Source organism: Colletotrichum abscissum (genome assembly GCF_030869225.1).
Source record: "Colletotrichum abscissum strain IMI 504890 chromosome Unknown Scaffold_14.1, whole genome shotgun sequence".
NCBI lineage: Eukaryota > Fungi > Ascomycota > Sordariomycetes > Glomerellales > Glomerellaceae > Colletotrichum > Colletotrichum abscissum.
This window is the reverse complement of record NW_026850032.1, coordinates 627,645-650,457: the sequence shown is the minus strand read 5'-3', so window position 1 is coordinate 650,457 and position 22,813 is coordinate 627,645. Positions and strand designations below refer to the sequence as shown.

The 22,813-nt window shown below is 52.2% G+C and overlaps 10 protein-coding genes across 10 annotated transcripts; 2 read left to right on the top strand and 8 right to left on the bottom strand.

The window, feature by feature from the left end:
- Window positions 1–2,550: 2,550 nt before the first annotated feature.
- On the bottom strand, window positions 2,551–3,960 carry CABS01_06786 (uncharacterized protein; the record flags this gene model as incomplete). Its single annotated transcript, XM_060540151.1, has 1 exon — window positions 2,551–3,960. One exon carries the CDS (start codon window positions 3,958–3,960, stop codon window positions 2,551–2,553), a length of 1,410 nt encoding a protein of 469 aa, XP_060403835.1.
- A 444-nt stretch (window positions 3,961–4,404) lies between these two features.
- On the bottom strand, window positions 4,405–6,231 carry CABS01_06785 (uncharacterized protein; the record flags this gene model as incomplete). Its single annotated transcript, XM_060540150.1, has 2 exons — window positions 4,405–5,147; window positions 5,241–6,231. The coding sequence occupies 2 exons, from the start codon at window positions 6,229–6,231 to the stop codon at window positions 4,405–4,407; spliced, it is 1,734 nt and encodes a 577-aa protein (XP_060403834.1).
- Window positions 6,232–6,291: 60 nt separating this feature from the next.
- Window positions 6,292–7,833, bottom strand: CABS01_06784 (uncharacterized protein; the record flags this gene model as incomplete). The annotated part of the gene is made up of 1 exon (XM_060540149.1): window positions 6,292–7,833. The coding sequence occupies one exon, from the start codon at window positions 7,831–7,833 to the stop codon at window positions 6,292–6,294; it is 1,542 nt and encodes a 513-aa protein (XP_060403833.1).
- A 573-nt stretch (window positions 7,834–8,406) lies between these two features.
- Window positions 8,407–12,527, bottom strand: CABS01_06783 (phosphoglycerate dehydrogenase; the record flags this gene model as incomplete). Its single annotated transcript, XM_060540148.1, has 3 exons — window positions 8,407–9,232; window positions 9,906–10,279; window positions 10,908–12,527. 3 exons carry the CDS (start codon window positions 12,525–12,527, stop codon window positions 8,407–8,409), a joined length of 2,820 nt encoding a protein of 939 aa, XP_060403832.1.
- Window positions 12,528–14,577: 2,050 nt separating this feature from the next.
- CABS01_06782 (uncharacterized protein) lies at window positions 14,578–16,364 on the top strand (the record flags this gene model as incomplete). Its single annotated transcript, XM_060540147.1, has 2 exons — window positions 14,578–14,695; window positions 14,761–16,364. 2 exons carry the CDS (start codon window positions 14,578–14,580, stop codon window positions 16,362–16,364), a joined length of 1,722 nt encoding a protein of 573 aa, XP_060403831.1.
- Window positions 16,365–16,974: 610 nt separating this feature from the next.
- Window positions 16,975–17,527, bottom strand: CABS01_06781 (uncharacterized protein; the record flags this gene model as incomplete). Its single annotated transcript, XM_060540146.1, has 2 exons — window positions 16,975–17,133; window positions 17,393–17,527. 2 exons carry the CDS (start codon window positions 17,525–17,527, stop codon window positions 16,975–16,977), a joined length of 294 nt encoding a protein of 97 aa, XP_060403830.1.
- Window positions 17,528–18,925: 1,398 nt separating this feature from the next.
- CABS01_06780 (uncharacterized protein) lies at window positions 18,926–19,495 on the top strand (the record flags this gene model as incomplete). Its single annotated transcript, XM_060540145.1, has 1 exon — window positions 18,926–19,495. One exon carries the CDS (start codon window positions 18,926–18,928, stop codon window positions 19,493–19,495), a length of 570 nt encoding a protein of 189 aa, XP_060403829.1.
- A 485-nt stretch (window positions 19,496–19,980) lies between these two features.
- CABS01_06779 (uncharacterized protein) lies at window positions 19,981–20,361 on the bottom strand (the record flags this gene model as incomplete). Its single annotated transcript, XM_060540144.1, has 1 exon — window positions 19,981–20,361. One exon carries the CDS (start codon window positions 20,359–20,361, stop codon window positions 19,981–19,983), a length of 381 nt encoding a protein of 126 aa, XP_060403828.1.
- A 1,204-nt stretch (window positions 20,362–21,565) lies between these two features.
- CABS01_06778 (uncharacterized protein) lies at window positions 21,566–22,079 on the bottom strand (the record flags this gene model as incomplete). The annotated part of the gene is made up of 2 exons (XM_060540143.1): window positions 21,566–21,675; window positions 21,812–22,079. The coding sequence occupies 2 exons, from the start codon at window positions 22,077–22,079 to the stop codon at window positions 21,566–21,568; spliced, it is 378 nt and encodes a 125-aa protein (XP_060403827.1).
- An 87-nt stretch (window positions 22,080–22,166) lies between these two features.
- On the bottom strand, window positions 22,167–22,596 carry CABS01_06777 (uncharacterized protein; the record flags this gene model as incomplete). Its single annotated transcript, XM_060540142.1, has 2 exons — window positions 22,167–22,444; window positions 22,503–22,596. The coding sequence occupies 2 exons, from the start codon at window positions 22,594–22,596 to the stop codon at window positions 22,167–22,169; spliced, it is 372 nt and encodes a 123-aa protein (XP_060403826.1).
- Between the last annotated feature and the right edge of the window lie 217 nt (window positions 22,597–22,813).

Here is a 22,813-nt window from a genome sequence, read left to right as displayed (position 1 = left end):
GGGCACCTGTCGCCGGAAGCTTTGCTTCTTTCTCGTTGGTGTGCTAGCGAGACCAGCCAATCATTTGCTCTCGTGGCGCACAAGCTTGGCGTCATCAACGGTCGGGGGGCGGGTCGTCTACAATGCGAAGCCTGAGAGAATGATGCATCATTGCCGCAGAGACCTCAAGAACCTCCGCACTGGCACGCAAATTGTTCAAGTAGACTCTGGGTAGTACATGGGAGACAGCGCTGTCATTGGCACGTACCTCTCTCTCGAGGTCTTTAATTCGGCTATTCGGAATGGGCAAAAGTCTGTGTTGCGCATTTTCCCTACCTCGTCTCACTCGCCCCGCCTTTTGCCTTTCTTGCCGCGATACTTTTGTCTCGTCATTCCATAAGTGACGCCAGGGATTGTGCAAAATCTGGGGTAAATTATGTAAGACTTGATGAAGCAGCATATTTGTAAGCAGGTCTCCTGAGCAATTGATGCTCTGCCTGTTCGCTGATGCTCCTGAGTGAAGCGCAAGTCAACATCTCGAAGCTTCTTCCGGTTGAAGCTCAAAGTCAGGGTCGACCACATATCCAGGCCTATCCTTATCCGTACCTAGTGTATGCACATGTTCAAAAACTCTGATCGGTGCAATTGAACTATTTTGCTAGCCTGTTCCTTGCCTCCTGTCGACGTTACCTCGCGTCTGGGCACCAACCACTAAGAGCACAGAGCCATGTATCTCGCCTCAGTTTTTCGGTCTAGCAATACAAGCAAGCTGCTACATGCTGTCTCAAGGTAAGACTCCACCCCACACGACGGATCACCCCCTACGACAGATCACCCAATTCGGTACAATTCAGTCAAAAACCACTAATTCTACCTACTTCGTTTTATAATATAAAAAATATATAAAAAATACTTTTAAATATAGAATATATAGTTCTCTTACTAAAAAATTTTTTATAAGTTATAATCTATTATAATAATCAAGATATTATTAAATTAAATATAACGTTTTTTACTATATAAAAATACGATTTCTAACTTTATGAAAAATAAATAAACCTAAGTATTTTAAAATACTATAATTTTTTAAATATTGTTCTAAGCTTAAATATACTATTTTTAGCATTGTACTAATTATATAAGCTTAGGAAATTCAAGTTTATATAAATACTACTTATTATAATATAACTTAATATTTCTATATAATAATACTTATATTATTAATAAAAACTATTTATATAAGTTTAATTTAAATCTATTAAAAATAATCAACTTTAAAATTTTATTCTTTTTAATAAATAAAAGAGTTATATAATATAGTATAATGTTAGTGTTTATATAGAAATTACTAATAAACACTAACATTTAAAAGTATATTTTAAATCTAATATTATTATATAATATAATGAAAAATAATTTTTTTCAAATATTTTTCTATACTAATTATATTTTTAATAGCTTATGTATTTTTTAAAATATTTATTTTTTAATTATTTATATATATATGGAATAGCGGTTTTGGCTGAATCTGGCCGAATTGGGTGATCTGTCGTAGGGGGTGATCCGTCGTGTGGGGTGGAGTCTTACCATACACATAATACCAGCCAGAGCTCGAGAAACACCATGAATAGTATCGTGTCAGGGCCTAGCAGAGCTCAACCTCGAAACACGTCAGTCAATCCTTCTGCTCGACCAGCTCACGCGCAGCTGTACGCTCAGGATTGCTAGTGCCGAGATCATGACCTCAAGGTTGGTCAGTTCAAGTTTGCAAGGCTGTGCCTTCGCTCTCAGTGCTCACAGACCTTGACGTGACATTGACCCGCTTTCAAGAAAATCCCCACGCCATTTGGGTTGTTTTGTGTATTTACTGGGAAGGCTTGCATAAAACTTCAGATGTGCAGGTAACTTGTCGCAGGAGCTGCAACAGCACGAGTGAACGGTCCTTCTTCTCTGCCGATACCCGAACTCTTACAGCCAAACGTAAAGATGTTTATTCAGCTGCCAGTATCAAAATATGGTAAGAGATCTCGTGCCTCTCATGCATCCGGTGATAGAATTGCCAAACCTTAAATATTCCAGATTGTCAATGATCTCGTTAGGCACTAAATGTCCGCCCACTAGTGTTGCGATAACAATGATGAGTACCCAGTTATTTACCTCATGCCACCTTCCCCTTGAGCTCTGCCACTCGCCAATAAGATCACAAATGTTGCCAAGCTCCACGAACTCGTGGTGTGAGCGTAGCTCACGATTCAGGCCACGTAGGGGGCTGAATGTATGATGTGAACTAGCTTGTATTGTTCATCTATCTGACTGCAGGGGATGTGTGGCACAGCCACATCCCGGATGTGGATGTGGCTGTGCCCAGCCTGTGGCTGCGGTTAGCCGCGGCTCACAGTTGCCGCCCCCCTTTGCATCGCGCGTCCTCGCGCATCTTTTCCATAAGCCATAAACCGAAAGTAGCAAGTAAAGCAGAAAGCAGAAATCATAAACTTTTGAACTCCGTAATCATAATGATGCCGCCTTGATACCCTTCCTGATGTGTGCCCAACTGCCTGTGATGTGCCTCGTCTACTCGTTGTGGTGCTCGATGAAGTACTTCGCGTTGTCGACCACATCGCCCTTGCATCCTCCGGCTACCTCCATGATGAGGAACCGGCTGAGCGCATTCGGTCTGTCGGCCTTGTCGACTTTCTGAAACAGTTTCTTGACGCGCTGCATCTTCATGACTTTGTCGCGGTAGATGCGTGCCTGGGATTTTTCGTCATCGTCAGATACCATTCCTCCCAAGCTGATGTCCACGTCAGATTCCTCCGTCTTCCTCTCAACGGTTTTGGCTTTGCCTTTGTTGTCCTTCTTGCCCTTGGGCTTGTCTGCCTCCGACTCCGTGTCGGATGCGGTGATGTTGCGTTGTTTAGTGGTCTTCGGCTTGTTGGAAATGGTGACATCGGATGTCTTGGTGGGCTTCTTGGATGTAGTGACATCGGATGTCTTGATGGGCTTCTCAGCGGGCTTGTTCTCGATGATCTCATCGGATGCGGTGGTTTTCTTGCCGTTTTTCTTGAGGGGCTTCTCCTTGGATGTAGTGGGCTTTTTGGCGGGCTTTTCCTTATCGGATGTGACGTCCGAATCGAGCTCAGGCTTCTCGATCTTGACCTTCTTGCCCTTGGGCTTGTCTGCCTCCGACTCCGTGTCGGATGCGGTGATGTTGCGTTGTTTGGTGGTCTTCGGCTTGTTGGATGTGGTGACATCGGATGTCTTGATGGGCTTCTCAGCGGGCTTGTTCTCGATGATCTCATCGGATGCGGTGGTTTTCTTGCCGTTTTTCTTGAGGGGCTTCTCCTTGGATGTAGTGGGCTTTTTGGCGGGCTTTTCCTCATCGGATGTGACGTCCGAATCGAGCTCAGGCTTCTCGATCTTGACCTTCTTGCTCACAGGCTTTCCGTCATCGGCATTTTCGTCAGATCCCGCATTCTTCCGCTTACCAGGGTCATCTCGATTCGTGGAGTCGTCGGTCCAGCAGGTAGCAGCCTGGATGCGGTTCACATCGTGTTCGTCGATGTCGTTGTATTTGCCCGTGATGACCGAGCAGTAGATTCCTGCCATGGTCTCGAAGATCTCCCTATCGGGGAACTTCGTCATGAACTTGTCGACATCTCCATCTCTCTTGATAATCAGGGCCCACACTGATCCCATCTTGATTTTATTGTTGCCCCCGAGAGCGGTTTGGATAGATCTGTACGATGTGCAGTTGGTCGGGTTGATGTTGTGTACGGTGACAGGCGCCTTCATCTCGGTCTCGATGAGGCTGCGAGTAGTGCTGTTGAGTAGACCGAGCTCGTGTCTGGTGTCGCGTCGGATAAAACTCTCTGCCTCAGCAATCCAGGCTTCCTGCTTCTCCGGGCGGCCCGAGGTGCCCTTCCTCCGGAAAGCTGCCTCCCATCTGTTGATGTTCTTCTCGGTGGTGCTGTTCTTGCTCATATTGGATGTGTTTGTGGATGTCGATTCAGGTGTGTGTTTGGATGTGGATGTGGATCTTGTGATTGACGCGACAAGCTGAAGGTCGTGTATCAGGCGAATGTCCTCTTGTTGTTGTCGTAAGAATTGATATCCCGGGTAGCTCTCTCCCATGCTCTGTGGAAGGCGCGTCGGGTACCAGCTCGGGCTGTGATATTGAATCAGGTTGAAATAATATGGGATTGTGAAAAAATTCTGTTGCAACGTTCTGTGAAATATTCTTGTTTGCAAATAAGCAGTTTGAAGCTTTTTTCCCTGGGCAGAGGGGCTGCTGGTGCTGTGTGTAGAAAATATGTTGAGGTTGTGTTGTTGGAAGAAGTTTTGGGAGGAGTGCCGTAAATTTATTTCCGAATTGAAGGGGCAAGCTCTGAAGGGGAAGGAGCGCGCCTGGTTGCGGGAAGGTGATTGTCAGCTCCTACCTTCCTCTTGCCATTTCTTGAGAACTTCCTCTTGGACATTGGGTCCGCTCAGCCAAGTGTCGTACTCGGATCCGAGATGTCGGTATGCTGTCAGGTATTGTTTACCTCTGGATGTATCCCGTGATGCTTTGATGTGATCTTGAATTTTGTCTGCATCCGTGACCGGCGGGATGTCTGGCAGCGCCCTGCCGAATGGATCGATGCGCCCAGCTGGTTCGAGATGGTCCACTGAGATGACATCGTGGATCCTCCATGTCGCCGGCAGCTGAAGCCGGTATGCCGCCCTTCCGATGCGTTCGACAATGCGGAATGGTCCTGCGTATCTCATGCCGTACTTGCGGCCGACGATCGCTGCCTGGGGGATTTGATATCCTTGGTGTAGGTGTAGGTACACCCTGTCTCCGATACTGAAGAATCTCGTCGTGTGTCTGCGATCGTGATGCCACTTCATTGTCATGGAAGCCACTGCGATGGCGTCATGAATCTGGATTCGACTTCTAGGTGGTGTGATGTCTGTCTTGATGTCGCGATAGATGCCGGCGATGACATCGCTGGATGTGAATCCTCGTACTGTCTCGTTGGGTGCCAATCCAGTCGATTTGGCCTTCGCGTTGTTCTGTCGGAACTGGAGATGTGGTATAGATTCCGGCCAATCCTCCGGAGATTCCAGTGAGTGGATGTAGTGCCTGAGGGCCGATCCGATGGTCTGAATTGTGCGCTCCGTTTGTCCGTCTGTTTGGGGGTGATATGCCGTTGTATGTAGGAGTTCTGTGCCTGCCGCTTTCCACATCGTCTTCTACATCTGTGCGAGGAATTTGGGATCACGGTCGCTGAGAATGACCTTGGGGTATCCCCAGTTTGCTGTGAGTAGACGACGATGTAGTGTTTTTGCCCAGGCGATGGCATTGTCAGTCGATTTGCCGAGCATGATCTGCACTTCCTTTGACAGTTTGTCCACTGCTACGAGTGCGGCATCGAGCTGCCCGACCCTGGACTTCGGCAACGCCAACATGAAATCGATGGAGATCATGTAGTATGGGCAAGGTGGTAGGAGGATGGGTTGTAGGTTGCCGTATGCTCTGTGTCGGCGGATCTGAAAGATCTTGCACTGTGGACAGTGGCTGAGGTAGGCTCGCAGTTGCTTCAGTCCATTGTGGATGCAGTAGTCAGCAAGAAATTCCGAGATCCTGGCGTATCCATGGTGGCCGCCATTGTGGATTGACTCGAAGATGTCTTGGATGCAGGTTCTCGGGATGCACAGTCGGGTTTCCTGTCGATCCGCTGGGGTCTTCCAGATGAGTCCATCCTGGATGTGGAAGGGTAAAATTGCTGCGTTGTCCGGATCGTCCTGTTGAATGGCAATGTTCGTCTGCAGCGTCGATTTGATCTTTCTCCAGACTGGATCTTCATCATATCCGCGCTGGATGCGTCGCTTGAAATCCGGATCCATGTGGATCATAGTGACGGTAGGCTGTCGTGCTGTCTGCTCCAACGGGATGCCGGCAATTTCACGTGGTTCAGCCGGTGGCGTGAGTCTCATTGGTGGGAGGTGGACATGATGTCCTCCCGTGTCCGCGAGAAATGCGTTGCACTCCCTGTCATCCGGGAATTGGTCCAGCCCGCCTGACCGGTGCGGTGGGGTGTTGTCCGTGGATGCCAGTCTGCTGAGTGCATCCGGTACCAGATGATCCTTTCCCGGCTTGTGCACGATTTTGATGTCGAACTGTGACATGTATTCTAGCGCGCGGACTAGCTTCTTGTTCGCGGTGGTCCTGGCGGTTGAGTTCGCAATGTCCAGGACCTGACGTGATGTCATATCGACTATGGCCTTGTGGTCTGTGTACATTAGAACTGGTGTCTTCTCTGTCTGGCGGATCTAGTGTGCGGTCTTAGAGATCGTCCACACGCATCCGCACATCTCAAGTTCGGTGGACCAGTATCTCTTCTCTGCGTCGTTCAATGTCCTGGAGAGAAATGCGATGGGCTGGATCGCTGTGCGTGGGGGGTATGGTATCTTAGAGATGTCGCCTGATGTTGTCGCAAGGAGTTTGTCCAATGTGTCCTGCGCGATGTGGTATACCATCACACCGATGCCTTCGATGCATGCGTCGAAGTCGATGAAAAGCTGACGTCCGGGTGCGAAGAATGCCAATGTGGATTTGTCTGTCAGAGCGGTTTTGAGTTGCTCGAATGCATTGATTTCTTTGGCTGTGGGCAACAAGACATTGATGGCGGTCGACCATGCCTTGCGTGCGGGCTTTGCCATTGCCCCCGTCTTGGGTGTGCCGTCTGGGTTGCGGCGCCGATGTTCTCGGAGTAGCAATGTCTTCCGTTGTTCTAATGGCTCTGCGATAGCGGCATATCGTGGGACGTGATGTCGCAATGATCCCGCGAGGCCGATGAATGATTCCAATGCCTGCAGTGTTTTGGGAAATACCAGCGCTCTGATTGCTCTGACTTTATCCTCCGATGTGGTCATGCCAAACGCATCCACCACTTTGCCGAGGACGATGGCGGATGGGAATCCCGCAAAGGATTTGTCGGGGCCCAGCGATATGTTTTTGTCTTGCAGTCGGGTCAAGACCTCATCCAGATCTGCGAGATGCCGATCCAGGCCGATCGATGCCACCACAATGTCATCGCAATAACTGTCGGCGGCTGTCCCCCGTAACAGATTGTCCATTTGGCGCTGCACATATGCATTGCAGTTTTTATAGCCCATTATCGGACACTTGAATGTGTACTGTCCATCAGTTGTCACCACCGTGAATGCCCATTGTGAGTCGGGATGCAGGCGCCATTGGTAATAAAAAGCCATGGCATCGAATGTCGTGATATGTGTCGCGTTGGCTGCCTTAGACATGATGTAATCCATTGTTTTCATCGGGTATGCATCCGCCATGATCATGTCGTTCAACGGACGAACATCCACCACCATTCGTCCTTTCCTGTTCTCCTCCTTGTCCGCAGCCTGGGGTGACTTGGGCTGTGGGGTTGGATGTGCTATTGTTGGCATTGGATGTGCCGATGTGGATTCTGTGGTCGCTGTTGTCTGAGCAGTGGTGAGCGCTTTTTCCCTCCAGATCACGAAAACTGGAGATGCGAGCGGGACCATGTTCTGTGTGCGGAAAGCCTTGTCTGCATCTACGAGCTTGCCCAATGTCTTCCGTATGATGCCCTTCTCCGCTGGACCTGCTGGATACACCTTGCATCGTTTGGGCACTCTCAGATGCCAGTCTGGCTTGAAAACAACACGGAGGCGGTCCTCCTCGGGTACGTCGGCGTATCCTGAGTCTTGAAAGACTTTGGCATGTCTGGAGATTACTGCCCCGATGCGGTCAGCGTCGGGTTGCCGGTTGTAGATCTTGACACCGGTGGCATGGGTTATTGAATTGTTCTCGGTCAACGACGGTTGCATGATGTGTTTGGTGACTGTGATTGGTTCTTTCAATGCGGCTTCGGCTGCCTCGGTGGCTTGCGCTGGGTCTATTATCCAGGCTTGTGCTGATGGATCTATGGACGAGAGATGCCCAAGGGCTTGTCTCTTGCCGATGTGTTTAGGTTTCTTAGAATCGTTGCGCACCGTGATGTGGCCTAGCGACGCATCTGCGATTAGTACGTACGTTACGACTAGTAGATTATCAACGGGGTTAAAGATAAGGCCCTGATTTTCCTCCATTACTACGTAATATACTAGTATACGTATCGTAGTACCTAGTACTATGGTCGTATTGTTAGCTACCGTTACTTTAGCATAATACCTTCTACTATTATACTAAGCTAATATCGGAATCTTTATATAGTAGGCTTGGATAATAATATAGCCCTTGTTGTTAAGGATATCGAATTTCTTTAGTCTTATGTAATCTATACTAAGTAATATATTCGCCGTTAGATTATTAACGACTAATACTGAACGCTAGAGTGCGGCGAGGTTATCTCGCTAAGTAGTAATATCGGTACCTCTAAAGTACATGTCTATGATAATATACTAATCGGTGCGGTGCTGTGTATTATTAAGGCCTTTGATAGTGATTGGGGACGCTCTGGTGCGGAGTGTTAGATGTGGGTAGTGCTTTTGAAGGAACTGCCTGTCGATCAACGTGGTGGAGCATCCGGTATTACCGCAGATGTCCATCTGGACATGGCATTGCTGAGGGTCTGGTGTGATCCAGAATCTGAAGTACGACCAAGATCTGAAGCCAAATCCTGTGCCCATCTGCGTCGCGGGGTCCACCGATGAAGTGACGATGGTTGGGGTTGCCTTCATGACATCTGACGCTGATGTGGTCGGCTGTGCTTGCATCGAGGCTTCGGTGAATGCCATAAATGCGGTTGATGTGATGCTCGTGCCAGCTTGTCCGTTGCCGTGCTGTCTGCGGATGTGCTTGTGCAGCTGGTTATTGCTGTCGAATGTCTCTGAGCACATCCTGCACCGTTTGACTGTCAGTCGGTGAGGATCTTGAGGGCGGCTGACCGCGATGAAGTTGGCTGCGTGGGATGTGTCAGATGTGAAGGGTAGTTCTCCTCCTGGCTCGATCCATTCCGGCTGTGAGTCCTCGAACACATCTTTGTCATAGGTTCCGTACTCATCATCATCTGCCACGGTTGGTGCCTGGTAGTGTGCCAATTGGGCTGTCTCCTCCGGGTTGTCGACGTCGTTGTCACCGTATGCTTCATCCTGGATATTGGCAAGATGCGCTCTGATGGCCGGCGCCTTGTCTTCCGGTGCCGTGAGGCGCCTGTTCTCCGGGATGGTCCTCTGATATCCGCCGCGGTACGGATTAGTGTAGCCGCCTCTTCCCCTGAATCGGTAGCTGGTCGGAAATCGAGTCGGTTGGAGATTGGGCTGCGGCCAGTTGGGTTTAAAAGGAACTCTGGCATCCGTGGCGGGTTATGCATCGGCGGTAGTCTGTGGGTTAGATGTGGGGTTCGCATCCGTCTGGGGACGCTAACATCCGCCACGCTGGTATATCGAGTTAGTCCTATCCCATCGACTGCTGCAAGGCGACAGTACATCCGAGTGCGGGGGAAGAACTAATCAGGCGTTATTCCGATTTATTCCCACTATATCCGCAAATCAAAAAATTCATATCTCGGAGAATTTGGAGAAAAGCTGGAGTCCATTGTACTGTCGCCTTGCAGCAGTCGATGGGATACCCTGATGTGTAGTTCTGGCGACCAAATTAGTCGTAAAATCTCGCCGGTGTCTTGCCTAACTGAAAAGTTCTTCGCGGTGCACGTTCTGCTGCAAGTGTTCTGATGGTAGACTCCTGCATCCTGATGGATTAGAGAAAGCCTTCCAAGGATGTGTAATCGTTAGGAGGTGGAATAAGACTTCGGATAGTGCCGTCGAATGATTCGTAGGCTGCACGAAGTTAAGCTTAGAGGTCTTACATACCACAGGCCTTGGCATCTCGCATCATGGATTGGACGTAGGTCAGTACATCCTTGCCCAGATGTACATCCTATAGAGTGAAGGATGCATACTTCCATCGACGCATCGCCTCGCCATAATGCGGCTTAAAGCGCTCAAGTAATTTATCAGTGATGGCGCCCACCGGTGCGGTGCGGAGCAAGTTGCGATCGGTAGTGGTCAGAATCTGTGAATACCATACCAATGCAGGTCCCTGCAGACATTGCGTCCAAACTTCTTTGACAGCATCCTCGCCTCGGGTAGCGGCCAGATCGATGAGTCGATCGGTGAAGGCGTAGATGTCTGTGTAGATGGTCAATTTACCATCACTGACCATGCCCAGATTGCTTACATCTTTGGTCTCTGGGTTGAAGATGCCCACATCCGTGGCTCGGAAGTAGCTTTTGTGGCCGGGACTAGTATCGGCATCGTCATCCCTGGTCCGGTTCTGTTCCGCGAATACTGCTGACAGCAGTTAAGACATGTCATTGTTTATCTGTTCTCTTTGACTGTTCATTGCTGCCACCATCATTGCTATGGCCGCCTCCAGTGTGAGTACCTGTGGGCAGGCCTCGTCGTCAGCTCCGTTTCCCGCCATGTCGATGTGGGATCTGAGTGATAGTCCGCTACGCGATATTTCTGGTTGGACGGATGTGTCGTCCTCCGGCGTGAGTGAGAACAACGGCGATGTAACGATCGTCTCACTGATCGCCCTTCGGTGCCGGGGTGATCTCGTGGTAGCAGGGATAGGTGTAAGATGTAGACTGTCGAGCCCCTCTGTCACCTCTCTCAAAGTGGAGTTGGATGGAGGATGTGGGCCTGGCTTCTGTGGCGCGGATGGGGTCTCTGGGATGTCTTCCGGTTGCTTCTGATGTCTCTTGCCCACGTCTCGCAGAGAAACGACTATGAAGCACGTGGAGTGGATTCCACTCGGCTTGAATTCATCATCTACCTTGCGAATCCCCAGGGAAGCCTATTGGGATATCTTATCCTCACAACCTTACCAAGCTCACGTTCAAGATACCCTCTTCTCGCTGCAAGTCATCCACCACTTTACCGCTTATCTCTCCTCTTACGCCCAGTATCATCAATGCCTCATTGCCTCCTTCTGCCTTCCTCTCCTCGCCGTCCAAGCTGGCCACCTGCATGAAGGTGATATTGATCCCATGCTGGCCCAGTACCATACCGACACCGCCAATCTTGCCCGGCTCGTCATAGTTGTGCAGCACCAACATCGTTCCGTGCGGCTGGAAAGTTGCGCTGAATCGGTCTAGCTTCGAGATGTAGATGCTCTGCCCCGACACGTATCCCTCGATGACCTGCTCGCCACCTGCGCCGTGTGATCGGAGCGTCACCAAGCTGGCATACACTGCGTTCTTCGCTTCCCCACTGTGCGTCTCGCTGATGATGATGCCTTTCTCCTTAGCCGTCAGGCTGGCGTTCACGATGTTGACATCTCGGCCGCCTGAGTCGCTGATGGATGAAACGAGCCCCTTTACCAGCGCGGCGTACAACGGTCGTGTGTTGGAGATGCCCGCCAGGTCGCCCTGATAGATGAGCTCGAATTTCCGGCCACCAATCATACCACCTCGGCTACCGACAAAGTGTTGCGTATATAGCCCGCCCATCTTTTCGATAAGACGCACAAACGGTTGCAACTTGCGATACTCCTCCGGCATGATCAACGGTGCATTGACGGCTGCTGTTGGCAATCCACCGCGGAGGATCTCGGCCACCTGCGTACAGACGTCCATCGAAACGTTCTCTTGAGCCTCTACAGTAGAGGCTCCCAGGTGAGGGGTGGCGACCACCTTGGGGTGCCGGGTCAGCTGAGACGCTGTCGACTCGGCGACTGGTGGCTCTGCCGTGAAGACATCGAGACCAGCTCCGGCGATCCATCCCTCATCCAACGCACGAAGAAGCGCTGCCTCGTTGTACACGCCGCCTCTCGCAACATTGAGGACTCTAGCAGTCTTCTTCATTTGCTGGAACTCCTCCTCTTTCAGCAAGTCGAGTGTACTCGCCATCAGCGGAGTGTGAATGGTCAAGAAGTCTACAATCGGCAATAGACTCTTGAGATCAGCTACCAGCTCGACGTTGGCCTGGCCGGCAATCTCTGCACTGGCATACGGATCAACCGCCTTCACTTTCATGCCGAGGCCTATGGCCATTCGGGCAACCTTCATTCCCACCTTGCCGAGGCCGATAATACCGAGGGTCTTGTTGCCAACTTCGACACCAACAAGCTTGCCTCTCTCCCACTTTCCATCCTTCATTGTGGTATCTGCGCGGCCGACATTGCGAGCCGTGGCGAGGAGGAGGGCAATCGTGTGCTCAGCAGCGGCAACGATGTTGCCAGAAGGCGAGTTGACGACAATGATACCCTGATTTGTTGCTGCGTCGACGTCAATGTTGTCCACGCCCACGCCGGCTCGTGCAACGACGCGGAGCTTTCTGCCAGCAGCCAGTACATCCGCATTCACCTTCGTTTCGGACCGTACAATCAGTGCGTGGTAGTTGGGGATCGCTTCGATGAGCTCTTCGGGAGACAACCCCGCGCGGTTGTCAACATCGTATTTGTCTTTCAGGAGTGCAAGACCATCTGAGGAAACCTTCTCAGGAACAAGGATGCGGAGTCTATCAGACGCGAAGGAGGACACCGTCGACGTGATCTTCTCGATTGCAGAAGGAGCCATGACGGAGGGACAATATTGAGCAAAGGATGGTTCAAGTGGGCGCGAACGTTTAGGAAAAGGATGAGAAGCAGCCGACTATTTCAGAAAGCCTAAGGTCGGAGCGGGAGATTTTGAACACAACAAACAAGGACACAAACGCGACGGCCGACAAAGGTTATATACCAACCAAGTATCCCCCGCATTGCGTTGTTAGCTACGTCCGATGTCGAAGTTGCCACGACGGGTGGAAGGTTGCACGTTTGGGCCGGCTCTCCAGGAACGACACTCCGAGATAGACGGAAAGCGATATCGCGCCCCTCCACCCTCAGGACAAATTGGCTCAGCTAATGGCATGTGCTAAGCTGGATGTCCGATGCGGGATGTGACGCCGCAGGTCAAACATACGCGGACGCGAGAGACATCCTGCCTATGGCAAAGAGAGGATTTGTTCGAGAGGCCTCAAGATGCGACGGATTAAGGTGCGAGTCCAAGTCGCGGACGAGCGACCCCTCACTTCCCCCACGTTCAGCTAATGCACCAGCGTCCCGCCCCCGCAACTTTACTGGGCGGTTTACATGCTCCGGCCTTTTTCGCTCTGCGACATGTTTGCAGCCATCCATGCTGCTTGGAGCAAGCGCTGCCGACGTATCCTTGATTGGAGGAGCGCTGAGCTTCCAGGCGAACTGCAACCCACACGACGTGGCACAAGGCGGTGATCTTGGGTGCTGTTGCAGGTCCGAGATGAGATCTGCTGGCGCCCTTGCCGTTGGATGGTCCATCAAGGTAGTGGTGAAGCCATCATATTCTCGCGAGGGAACCAGGGAAACCTGGATGGTCTGGAAAGAACCTGTTCATTCCGGAAGATATACTTATTCTGCTAATCCTGATGTCGGTCTTAAGGGCGGCCTCTGACCCTACAGACATTCACTACAGGTCAAACTGCTATTGTTGACGGAAGACTGACTAGAAACTTGCATGCTACTCCGCACGCCAGCATTCATGTATGTGGGAGAGAGAATATGTGTGTGTGTGTGTGTGTGTGTGTGTGTGTGTGTGTATGGGCAAGGCTTCTGCTAGTTGAAGCGGTCTTCAGTCGGCTCTACCACGCTCAAGTCCCAAGTGCTCGTCTTCCCATTGACCACACCATTTGAGTAGAGGAGTATGTGTCCATATAGTAGTTTGCATGTAAGCCAGCAATGGCCAGATGGCTTCAACAACCATTTCAATTACACTTTCCGTCATCCTGCATTTAGGCAGCTACTAAAGCTCGACGGCGGAAGCAGCAAGTCCTCGGCTGCCTACCCTAAAACCTACATGATTCCGACATATTGGAGGTGATCGAGGTAATAGCCCATTGAATTGCAACAGAGTGGCATCAAGAACTTGCCAGTTCTAGACGATAGAAACGAGTCGAACGTCAGATCTCTTATCTTATCTTTTACTTCTTCCACGCATCACCTTTTTTCTAAACTCTCTTCACAAGACCTAGTGCAAGAATGCTCTAGGCCAAGTCTTCGCGACGTACCCAGGTAATTAGATCTTGTACTACGGTGATGATTTGCACCAGTGAGATTCTCCATATCTGAGAGAAAATGAACAATCTCACGAGAGATACAATGACCGGGCTTCGGCCGTGGAGGATGCATTGAATGAAGACTTAGCTACGAAGGCCCAAGAATACATGACTTAGAGGCAACCGACTTGCAATGTATGGGCACCTGCCACTGAACCGCAGGCACCTGCCAAAGCATGTCACCACAGTCTGAGGACCCCACCTCCACTGCCGTCATCACTGCCTTAGGCAGGGACGAATTCTACGGTCTCGACCCCAGTTGCCCCTTACCTGGCCGGTATCAGCGCCGCGTGGAGTCTGTAGGCAATTCATAATATCAATCCCAGGCCCACGGCATTCAAGGTCCAGGTTGTCAACTTTGCGATCCTGCGCTGCGTCCCCTTTTCTCCGACTACACCTGCCGCCGCGACGAAATAAGAGCCATCCGTCGAATCGTTGCTTCAATCTCCCTCCATCACCTTCCGCCGTCCACCTCCCACAAAACGATCAAAGGCCACCATGTCTAGAAGACCGCCCAATCCCGCCGCCGAGAGAGCGGCCCAAAACCAGCAGACCATCAAGAGCCTCTTGAAACTGGAGTGCAACAAAGTATGCTCCGATTGCAAAAAGAACAAGCGTAAGTCTCAGGCAATTCGACCTTGATTCAATCTGGGATTCCCGCTGACTGTGTCATGATTGCAGACCCGCGATGGGCCAGCTGGAACCTCGGTGTCTTTATCTGCATCCGGTGTTCAGGCATTCACCGTGGCATGGGTACGCACATTAGCAGAGTCAAGTCTGTCGATCTCGACTCCTGGACCGACGAGCAGCTCCGGAGCATCCTCAGCTGGGGCAATGCGCGCGCGAACAAATATTGGGAGGCCAAGCTGGCGCCCGGCCACGTTCCCTCGGAATCCAAGATTGAGAACTTTATCCGCACCAAGTACGAGCTCAAGAGATGGACAATGGACGGCCCCATTCCCGACCCCGCCAGCCTCGACGTAGACGGTGACGACGATGTACCCTTGAGCCTGGTCAAGGAGAAGCAGAATGTCGAGCGCAGAGAATCGGTTCGCAAGAGTTCGGTCGGCAAGTCCGCCGCGCCCCCCAGAAACGTCGCTGCCCCGCAGCCGCAAATCGATCTTATCGGCGGCGATGATCCCATCCCCAGAGCGAGCACCGCCGGCCCCCAGCCCGGCAAGGTACCCCCGAAATCCGATCCCGCTCCTCCCAAGGCCACGAGCACCAAGGATTCTCTCCTGGGCTTGGATTTCTTTGGCGAGCCCGCCGCCCCCCCTCGACCAGCCAGCACCAGCAACACCGGTGGAATGGGAGGACCCTCCAGGCCAGACCTCAAGCAGTCCATTCTGTCCCTGTACGCCTCTGCCCCGCGACCGCAACCCCAGCAGCAGCAACAAGCGCCCCAGGCTCAAGGCGGCGCATTCGGCGGCATGCCCTCGCCCACCTTTGGTCACCAGCAGCAGCAGTCCTTTGGAGGCATGAACGACGCTTTCAGCAGCCTCAGCTTCTCCAACAACACCACCAGCCCCAAGCCTGCCGCGGCAGACCCGTTCGCGAGCCTGTCCAGCCCGGTGAGCAGCACGAGATCACCACCGCCTGCATCGTCATCAAGCGCCTTCGGAGGTCTCAGCGGCGGAAGCTTCTTCGACTCCAAGCCCGCAGCGGCACCCGCGCCCGCTGCGCACCAGAAGCAGCCGTCCAACAGCGGCTTCGGCGGATTTGGCTGGTCCAGCTCCCCTGCCCCGGCTGCGGCCCAGCCCAAGCCCGCTCAGCCGACGTCTTCCATGGGAGACCTGTTCGACCTCTCCGCTCCCTCCCAACCCGCCGCCGCCCCGAGCAAACCCTCTCCCGCTCCCGCATCCAGCTCCGTGTTCAACCTCTCTCAACCCAAGGCACCTTCCCCCGCTCCCACACCTGCTGCCACCAGCACAATCAGCTCAGGAAACTGGTCTGGATCCGACGTCTGGGGTTCCAACGCCTGGAGCACGCCCGACGCGACCACGGCTGCCGCTGCACCCGCGGCCCCCAAGGCCGCGGAAGCGCCCAAGCCCTCCCTCGGAGGCGACTTTGGCGGATGGGGCTCCTCTGGAGGCCTCTCCTCCAACTCATTCGCCAACACACCAATCGTTCCCGGAGCGTCTGGCGGCTTCAGCGCCGCACCCAAGGTTGCGGCGGACGAGGAGTTTGGTGGATGGACGAGCAGCACCGAGCCCGCCGCCGGCTCTGGTTCATCAAAGCCTATCGGAGGCGGCAGCGAGGACCTCTTCTCCAATGTTTGGCAGTAAATGCAGTAAATTGCGAGAACATCTTGGGCGGCATGTGCCTCTGGGGTAGATAGGACGAGCGTTTTTGCAACCTATCGCAGGGCACATCATTTGCGTTTTGGCACATAGACACTCGATGAAAAACGTGACGACATGTTTGGAGGCAGGGCAGGAGAGAGAGAACGAGAGGGTCTCATGGCATCTGTAATTCAATTGCAAAAGCGTCATAGATGAAGAATTTACCAGAAACCTTGAAGCAAAAGATGGAAACCTCCAATCCTCAAAACGTAAAAACAAAGTGCACGCCTTGCTCAGTCAGTTTGCTGCTGGTGATGATACAATCAGTCGCCGCCGTGCTACCCCCCAAACTCCGATTCCATGCGCAGGGTATTTGAACATCCACGCCCGTCATATATCTGAATACTCCCGTTATGTTTGTTTCCCTTCATGTTTGATGCCGAGGCCCCGATGTCGGATTGGACCTCCCCCTTTACTCCGTTGTTTAAATACGAGAAAAACTCAGTTCTCCCTTGGCGGCCGATGTGCTCTGCTCTCCTTGTCGTTGATTTCCCCCATACTATGCAGTTCTCTGCCTGCTTGTCGTAAAATGTAATCTGTTTCGTGTTCCTCCTTAGAAGAACAGCTTGGCGATGTAGTAAAGGACGATAAAGATGCCAATGATGATGCCTGACAGCTTCAGGATGGCGACCTTGTTTCCAGAGGCGGCCATGCGGGTTAACCGGCCGGCGGAGCCCTTGAGCTGGGTCGACATGGATGAGAACGTCTCGGACTAATAGAGCCATATGTCAGTGACCTATCTCAAGAAAAGACTGATGACTTGATGGACAGAATATGGGCAGGATGGTAGGGGTCAGAGTTGCACAAAGTGCTGGTTCTGTCGTCAAACAGCAGGTCTTGAGGCTGCCTCCGAAACACGGACCAATGTTCCTCATCATGTAATACCAGGGGTTTCTTGCCAACGAAATGTTGAAAAAGGGGGTCCAGGAAAGGAAAGCGGAGCGAAAACAGAAGGCGACGAGGGAACATACCGTGCTGTCAATGACCTCGTGGGCGCGCGCATTGTCGTAGATGTCGACGGTCACGCCTCTGAGGGCGGAGACCTTTGCTGAGAGCTCATCGAGACGGGCGTTGTTTTGGCGTTCGCGCTCGTAGGCTTCTGACATTTTGGCAGAGTTTTCTTGTTCTTTTCCTCTAGGGAATAGGGGTACGAAAGTTCTTCGATGAGACTTGATGAGAACCGGCGGTGGCAAAGTAAATCCCAGCACCCGAGTAGTGCGGGTTGTTTTCTGGGTGTCGTTCCTCGCCGCTGAGGCTTATGGCGAGTTGCCGCGCGTGCGAGATCGTCGGTCTCTGAAGGTGGTGTGTGGTTGCAGTCGTTGAGAGACGACTATGCCACGATCTAACGCCGCACTTTTCTCGTAGATATAATGAGCGTCCTCCTAGCGGTGACTGCTTCGTTAGAAGAGGAGAGGAGTCGGATGTGGTGCGCGATGGTTTGTGGTTGGTAGTTCGTGGTTCGTGAGGTTTAATGATGAAGTTGCAAAAATGGTCAATTCTGGCGGCGAAACCAATGACGGCGGAGGTTTCGGGGGCCGGTGCGTCTTTCCTCACAAAGGCGAGGCTGGAACTGCGCGGATGGAACTGGAGCCGGGTGGGCCACTGCCAGTCCCGTCAGCAGCAGATGTGGTACTCGTGCCCGCCCCCACTCTTTTGGGCAATCGGGACTCATCACCCACTAAAGTGGGTGATGGTGGGGGGCATGAGTACTCGACATTTACATTCCTGCTCTGCAGCAAAACCACCACCTACGAACTTCTCTCCTCCACTCCTTCGTCACTCCATCATCAATCAACTCGCGCTGTGTTTGGCACCATTCTTTTTCCTCCTTTCTTTCCCCGTGTTTAGTCCCGTCGGACAACTCAACTCAAACTTGCTCAAGAATTCGACCCTTTTTTTCTTCTTCTTTTTTCTCGGGCTGGCCTCGACACGGAGGAAAGGAGTCTCGATTTGACTGCCTACAGCAAAGAGTCTCAAATCTCAATAGCAGCCCCACGACGACTAAACCATCGGAACGCCTTCGAACGGGACTTCCTACATAGTCCCAGGCAACAAGCGGACGCGCATGTCCAAATTCCCTATTTTCCACGCCTCAATGCTCCAGTCGAGATGCATTGAGTTCCTGCCACTTGAGGAGATTCGACCTTGAGACCACCCACAGAGTTTTTTGAGACACAGATGATGGAGAAGGCGGGCTCCCTCTTCTTGCACCTTGATAGCGACTCACATTGACGTCTTGCAACTACCTACCTACCTGCCTGACTTGCCCTGCAGTCTCCTCTTTTTTGGCAAGCTACCTACCCTACATACTTTACAGGTTGTCGGCCCCATTCTCAACCTTTTCTCCGCTACACCACCAGTCTCCTTTAACTACATCGCTCTGACACCAGCACAAATCTACGAAATCAGCGCATCTTTTCAACATCAACTTTCTTCAATCAGTACTGTGCCTCAAGTCCTTCTCTCTCCAACCAGCTCTATACGTTATCATCAAAACCGCCGACATGTTCTCTCTACTCTCGAGGTCCGCAGCACGCCTTACGACACGACGACCAGTGATACAGCCTTCGTCAATCATCACCGGACCAAGATCGATGACTTCACTGAACAACAGCCCAAGAGCCATGGTCTCGCATCAGAACCGCATGTCGCATCGCTCGCTCAAAAACGACATCAAAGGACTTGACAGGAACTCGCAGAATGGTTTCAAGGCGTTGCAGGAAGGCATCAAAGAGGTTGACAGGAACTCGCAGAATGGTTTCAAGGCGTTGCAGGAAGGCATCAAAGAGGTTGACAGGAACTCGCAGAATGGCTTCAAGGCGTTGCAGGAAGGCATCAAAGAGGTTGACAGGAACTCGCAGAATGGTTTCAAGGCGTTGCAGGAAGGCATCATGGCGTTACAAGAGGGAAACAAGGCGTTGCAGGAGGGTACCAAGTCGATCCAGAGGGGTCTGCAGATGAACAGCGAGGCATTACAGGAGGGAAACATGGCGCTGCAAGAGATGAACGAGAAGATGGCAATTCTTATACAGCACACCAAGCCTCGGTCGTTCTGGACGACATTATTCTTGTAGATCAAGAATGCCGCATTGACCGTAAGTTATCTTCATACCAAATATATCAGCACTGCTAATACATCTCATACAGAAATGGATCCAGCCCTTCTTTCCGGACTTAGCGTACATGACGAAAGTCTGCACGTTGGTGGTCGAGTACATCATGAATATTTTCAAGTAGAAGAGCCAGTTTGGGGTCTGAGCAGTTTCAGCGATTATTCAAGCACAACTCATTCTTTAGCGGTTATGCAGACAATGAAACAATGATTGGGTCTTTTTATACCTCTCTAGTGCTCTTTTTCCTGCAACTATCGCCTACCTTATACCGGCAGCTTTTTTTCAGGTGCCTCTTCGAACTTGGTCTCTATTACGGATGGCAGCACCGCGCCTTACAGGCCACACGAGGAGATCCTTGTTTGACAATACATAGGACCGTGTCCCTGAAGTAGGTAGCGTTCATCGGCATACGTTTGTAATGCCGTAATCAGTTCGCTAAGTTCCGATCAGTTTAGAAACTTGCCGTCGCGGCTGTCGACACTGACGGCAATCACGTAGATGCCTGCCTCGTTAGAGTCCTCGTCGTAGTCGTGAGGCCGGTTCGGTCCGAAATCCATTGCCACAGTTCCTTTGATAATGGACCGCAAGAGATCGCGCGGTATGATGTGCAACACCTCCGTCGTTTCCCAGTCTCTGGCGTGGTCGAGCCGAAGCTGCGCTATCGTACAGTCAGGTTGCTTGAGCATGCCCGCCGCAATGAGCTCGTTGGCGATATCGGGAAAGCACAGTGTCAGCTCGTAGGCCGAGTCGTACCATTGCCGCATCTGCTCGTTCACGTCTTGCCACGAGCGGCAGGTCGCAGGAGGGTTGTGGTGATTGGACCCCATGTTGATGTTGTTGTGTTGTTGATTTTGCATTGGTAGTTGCAAAAAGGAAGTTGCCGCCGAGTCGACGTAACAGCCAGGCTCCTGGAATCTGGGAGCAGTGTAGAGGAGATGTTTCGTGCCCCATGGTAGCTATGGAGTACGGTGAGCTCCAGCTATCCTCAACGTTCTGTGCCCTCATTCGGCTTGGAAGCGTTTGGCATACTGTCACTCTTCACTTTTCGCAAGCACACACGTTTATAAATGACTTTTTATTCATGCCCACCCCCCTCCCCTTCCAAAAAACTACCTAAACTTCCCCTCCAAAAAGCCCGCCTCCCTTCATTTCCTACCTAGGGTTCCTAGGTCTTCGTCGCTCCGTCAAGCCAGCTCACCCCAAGGTGCTATCAGTTGTTATAGCCGTAGTAACCTTGACCCCCACGGGGCGGTTGTTGCTGGGGCCACGTTCGGCCACGATGTTGCTGCTGCTGCGGCTGTCCGCGAGGACCACTGTCATAGTAGTCGTCGTAGTCTCTTCCGTACTCATACGACGGCTCTTGCCGGTGTTGCTGCTGCCACGTAGGGCCAGGGCGTTGCTGCTGCTGCGGGTGACCACGAGGGCCATCGTCATAGTAGTCTTCGTGCTCTCCTCCGTAATTGTACGATGGCTCTTGCTGTCGTTGCTGCTGGGGGCCATACGAGCCTGAGCCTCGATTCTGATTGTGAGGCGGAGGCCGCTGCTGCTGTTGTTGTTGCTGCTGTTGAGACCACGTAGGGCCAGGAGGCGCACCGGGACCGCCCCAGTTCGGAGGACGGCTGGGAGGCGCGTTGGGACCGCCCAGGTTTGGGGGACGGTTGGGAGGCGCGTTGGGATACTGGCCAGGGCTGGGCTGCATCTGGGAAGGCATGGGAGCTCGTTGGCTCTGGGCAGGGGCAGGGGCATGCTGCGCGGGGGCAGGGGCATGCTGCGCGGGAGCATTCGTTGATGCTGTAGGTGCATTCGTTGATGCTGCAGGTGCACCTGGAGCAGGTGTGGTCGAGGAAGCAGGAGCATCAGCACTCGTTGGTAGTTTTTTCTCTTTAAGCACTTCATCTGTCCAGCCTTCGGGAGGGCCTCCGGACTCATGCCATATGCCCAGAATTTGGACAATCATTTCCGTTTCTGTGATCGGCATGGGTTCCTTCTGCTTCTGCTTGAACAACGCAGGAAAGCTCTCGACGTAGGAAGTCATGGCGGCCCCTCGTTGGGAGGCGGTGTAATCGCGATGAGCAATCTGGCAGCATCACTCACCTCGCCAAGCATCTTGCGCTTGAACTGGAGTTTCTCGTTGTCGTTGACTAAAGAGAGTCGTTTTGGCGACACTCGTGACAAGGTCGTTGACCTGGGGATTCTGAGGTACAGACTTGGCCGGGGCGGGTTTCCTGGCTGCGATGTGGCCTTTGTCTAGGCGCGAACTGAAGAAGGTATCAATACCAATGCCTGAATTTCCCCTCGCGTGCGCCTGCTTGATGTTATCCATGGCTATTTTCCAAACAGCCCCTGCCATTTTCACTGTTGAAGGACTGACAGAAGTGTCCCAAATTGCCAAGGTCAGTGACTTCCTTGTCTTGGAGGCGTAGCCCCGTTGCTGGATTGCAAACTCGAGATTGGCGTCAATCATCTGGTTGACGATTGCGATGGGAGTCGCTTGAACACCCCTTTTCTTGTCGAAATGCACACCGGTGAGCATCCGGCGCACCATGTCCTCGTTATCGAGTTCGATCTCGAAAGGAGCATCGTCTCGAGTGATTTTGAGGTCTCCGACATCATTTGACCTTAGGAAGGCATCCTATGCCTTCTTCCGGATGTAGAAGTTGTCAGAGACCTCTCTCGTCTTTGTGCCCTCCGCACTCCGGTTCGGAGGGCCGAGGTCGGCTCGAGCGGCGAGTGTCGTTGACGTCGGCGGTGCCGTTGACTTGGGCGGTGCCGTAGGCTGGGCAGCAGCTGCCGTAGGCTGGGATGCGCTTGCCTGTTGCTTGAACCACAAGGCGTATCCGGGGGACGGGTTTCCCGAAGAAAACTCAGCCAATGGTAGCGGCCAAGGGTACTCGTCGATGCCCTTCTTTTCTAAACGTCAAAGTCAGTCAGGAGATCCAAAGGCTGATGCTATTCACCAAGTACTCACTCGCAAGACTCCTCAGCTGCCTGGTCATGAGCCACTGAATGGCTTCTTCGCTTGTCGTCTTGAAGCCCAGAACGGCCAATTGCTGGTAGGCCATAGACCATACTTACTCCGTACGGAGGACCTTGGGGATGTATGCCTTGACCCACAGAACCCGTCACCAGAGAACGTGGCAGCGGCAGAAAACCTTATCTGGATAATCTTCAGGGGCCCCCTTCCACTTACAAACCACTGTCTCAGGGCCTCGTACTCCGTACACCATTGGCCACATTGTCGCGTAGAAGTCTACCTAGGTACTGAATGCGACATGTCCC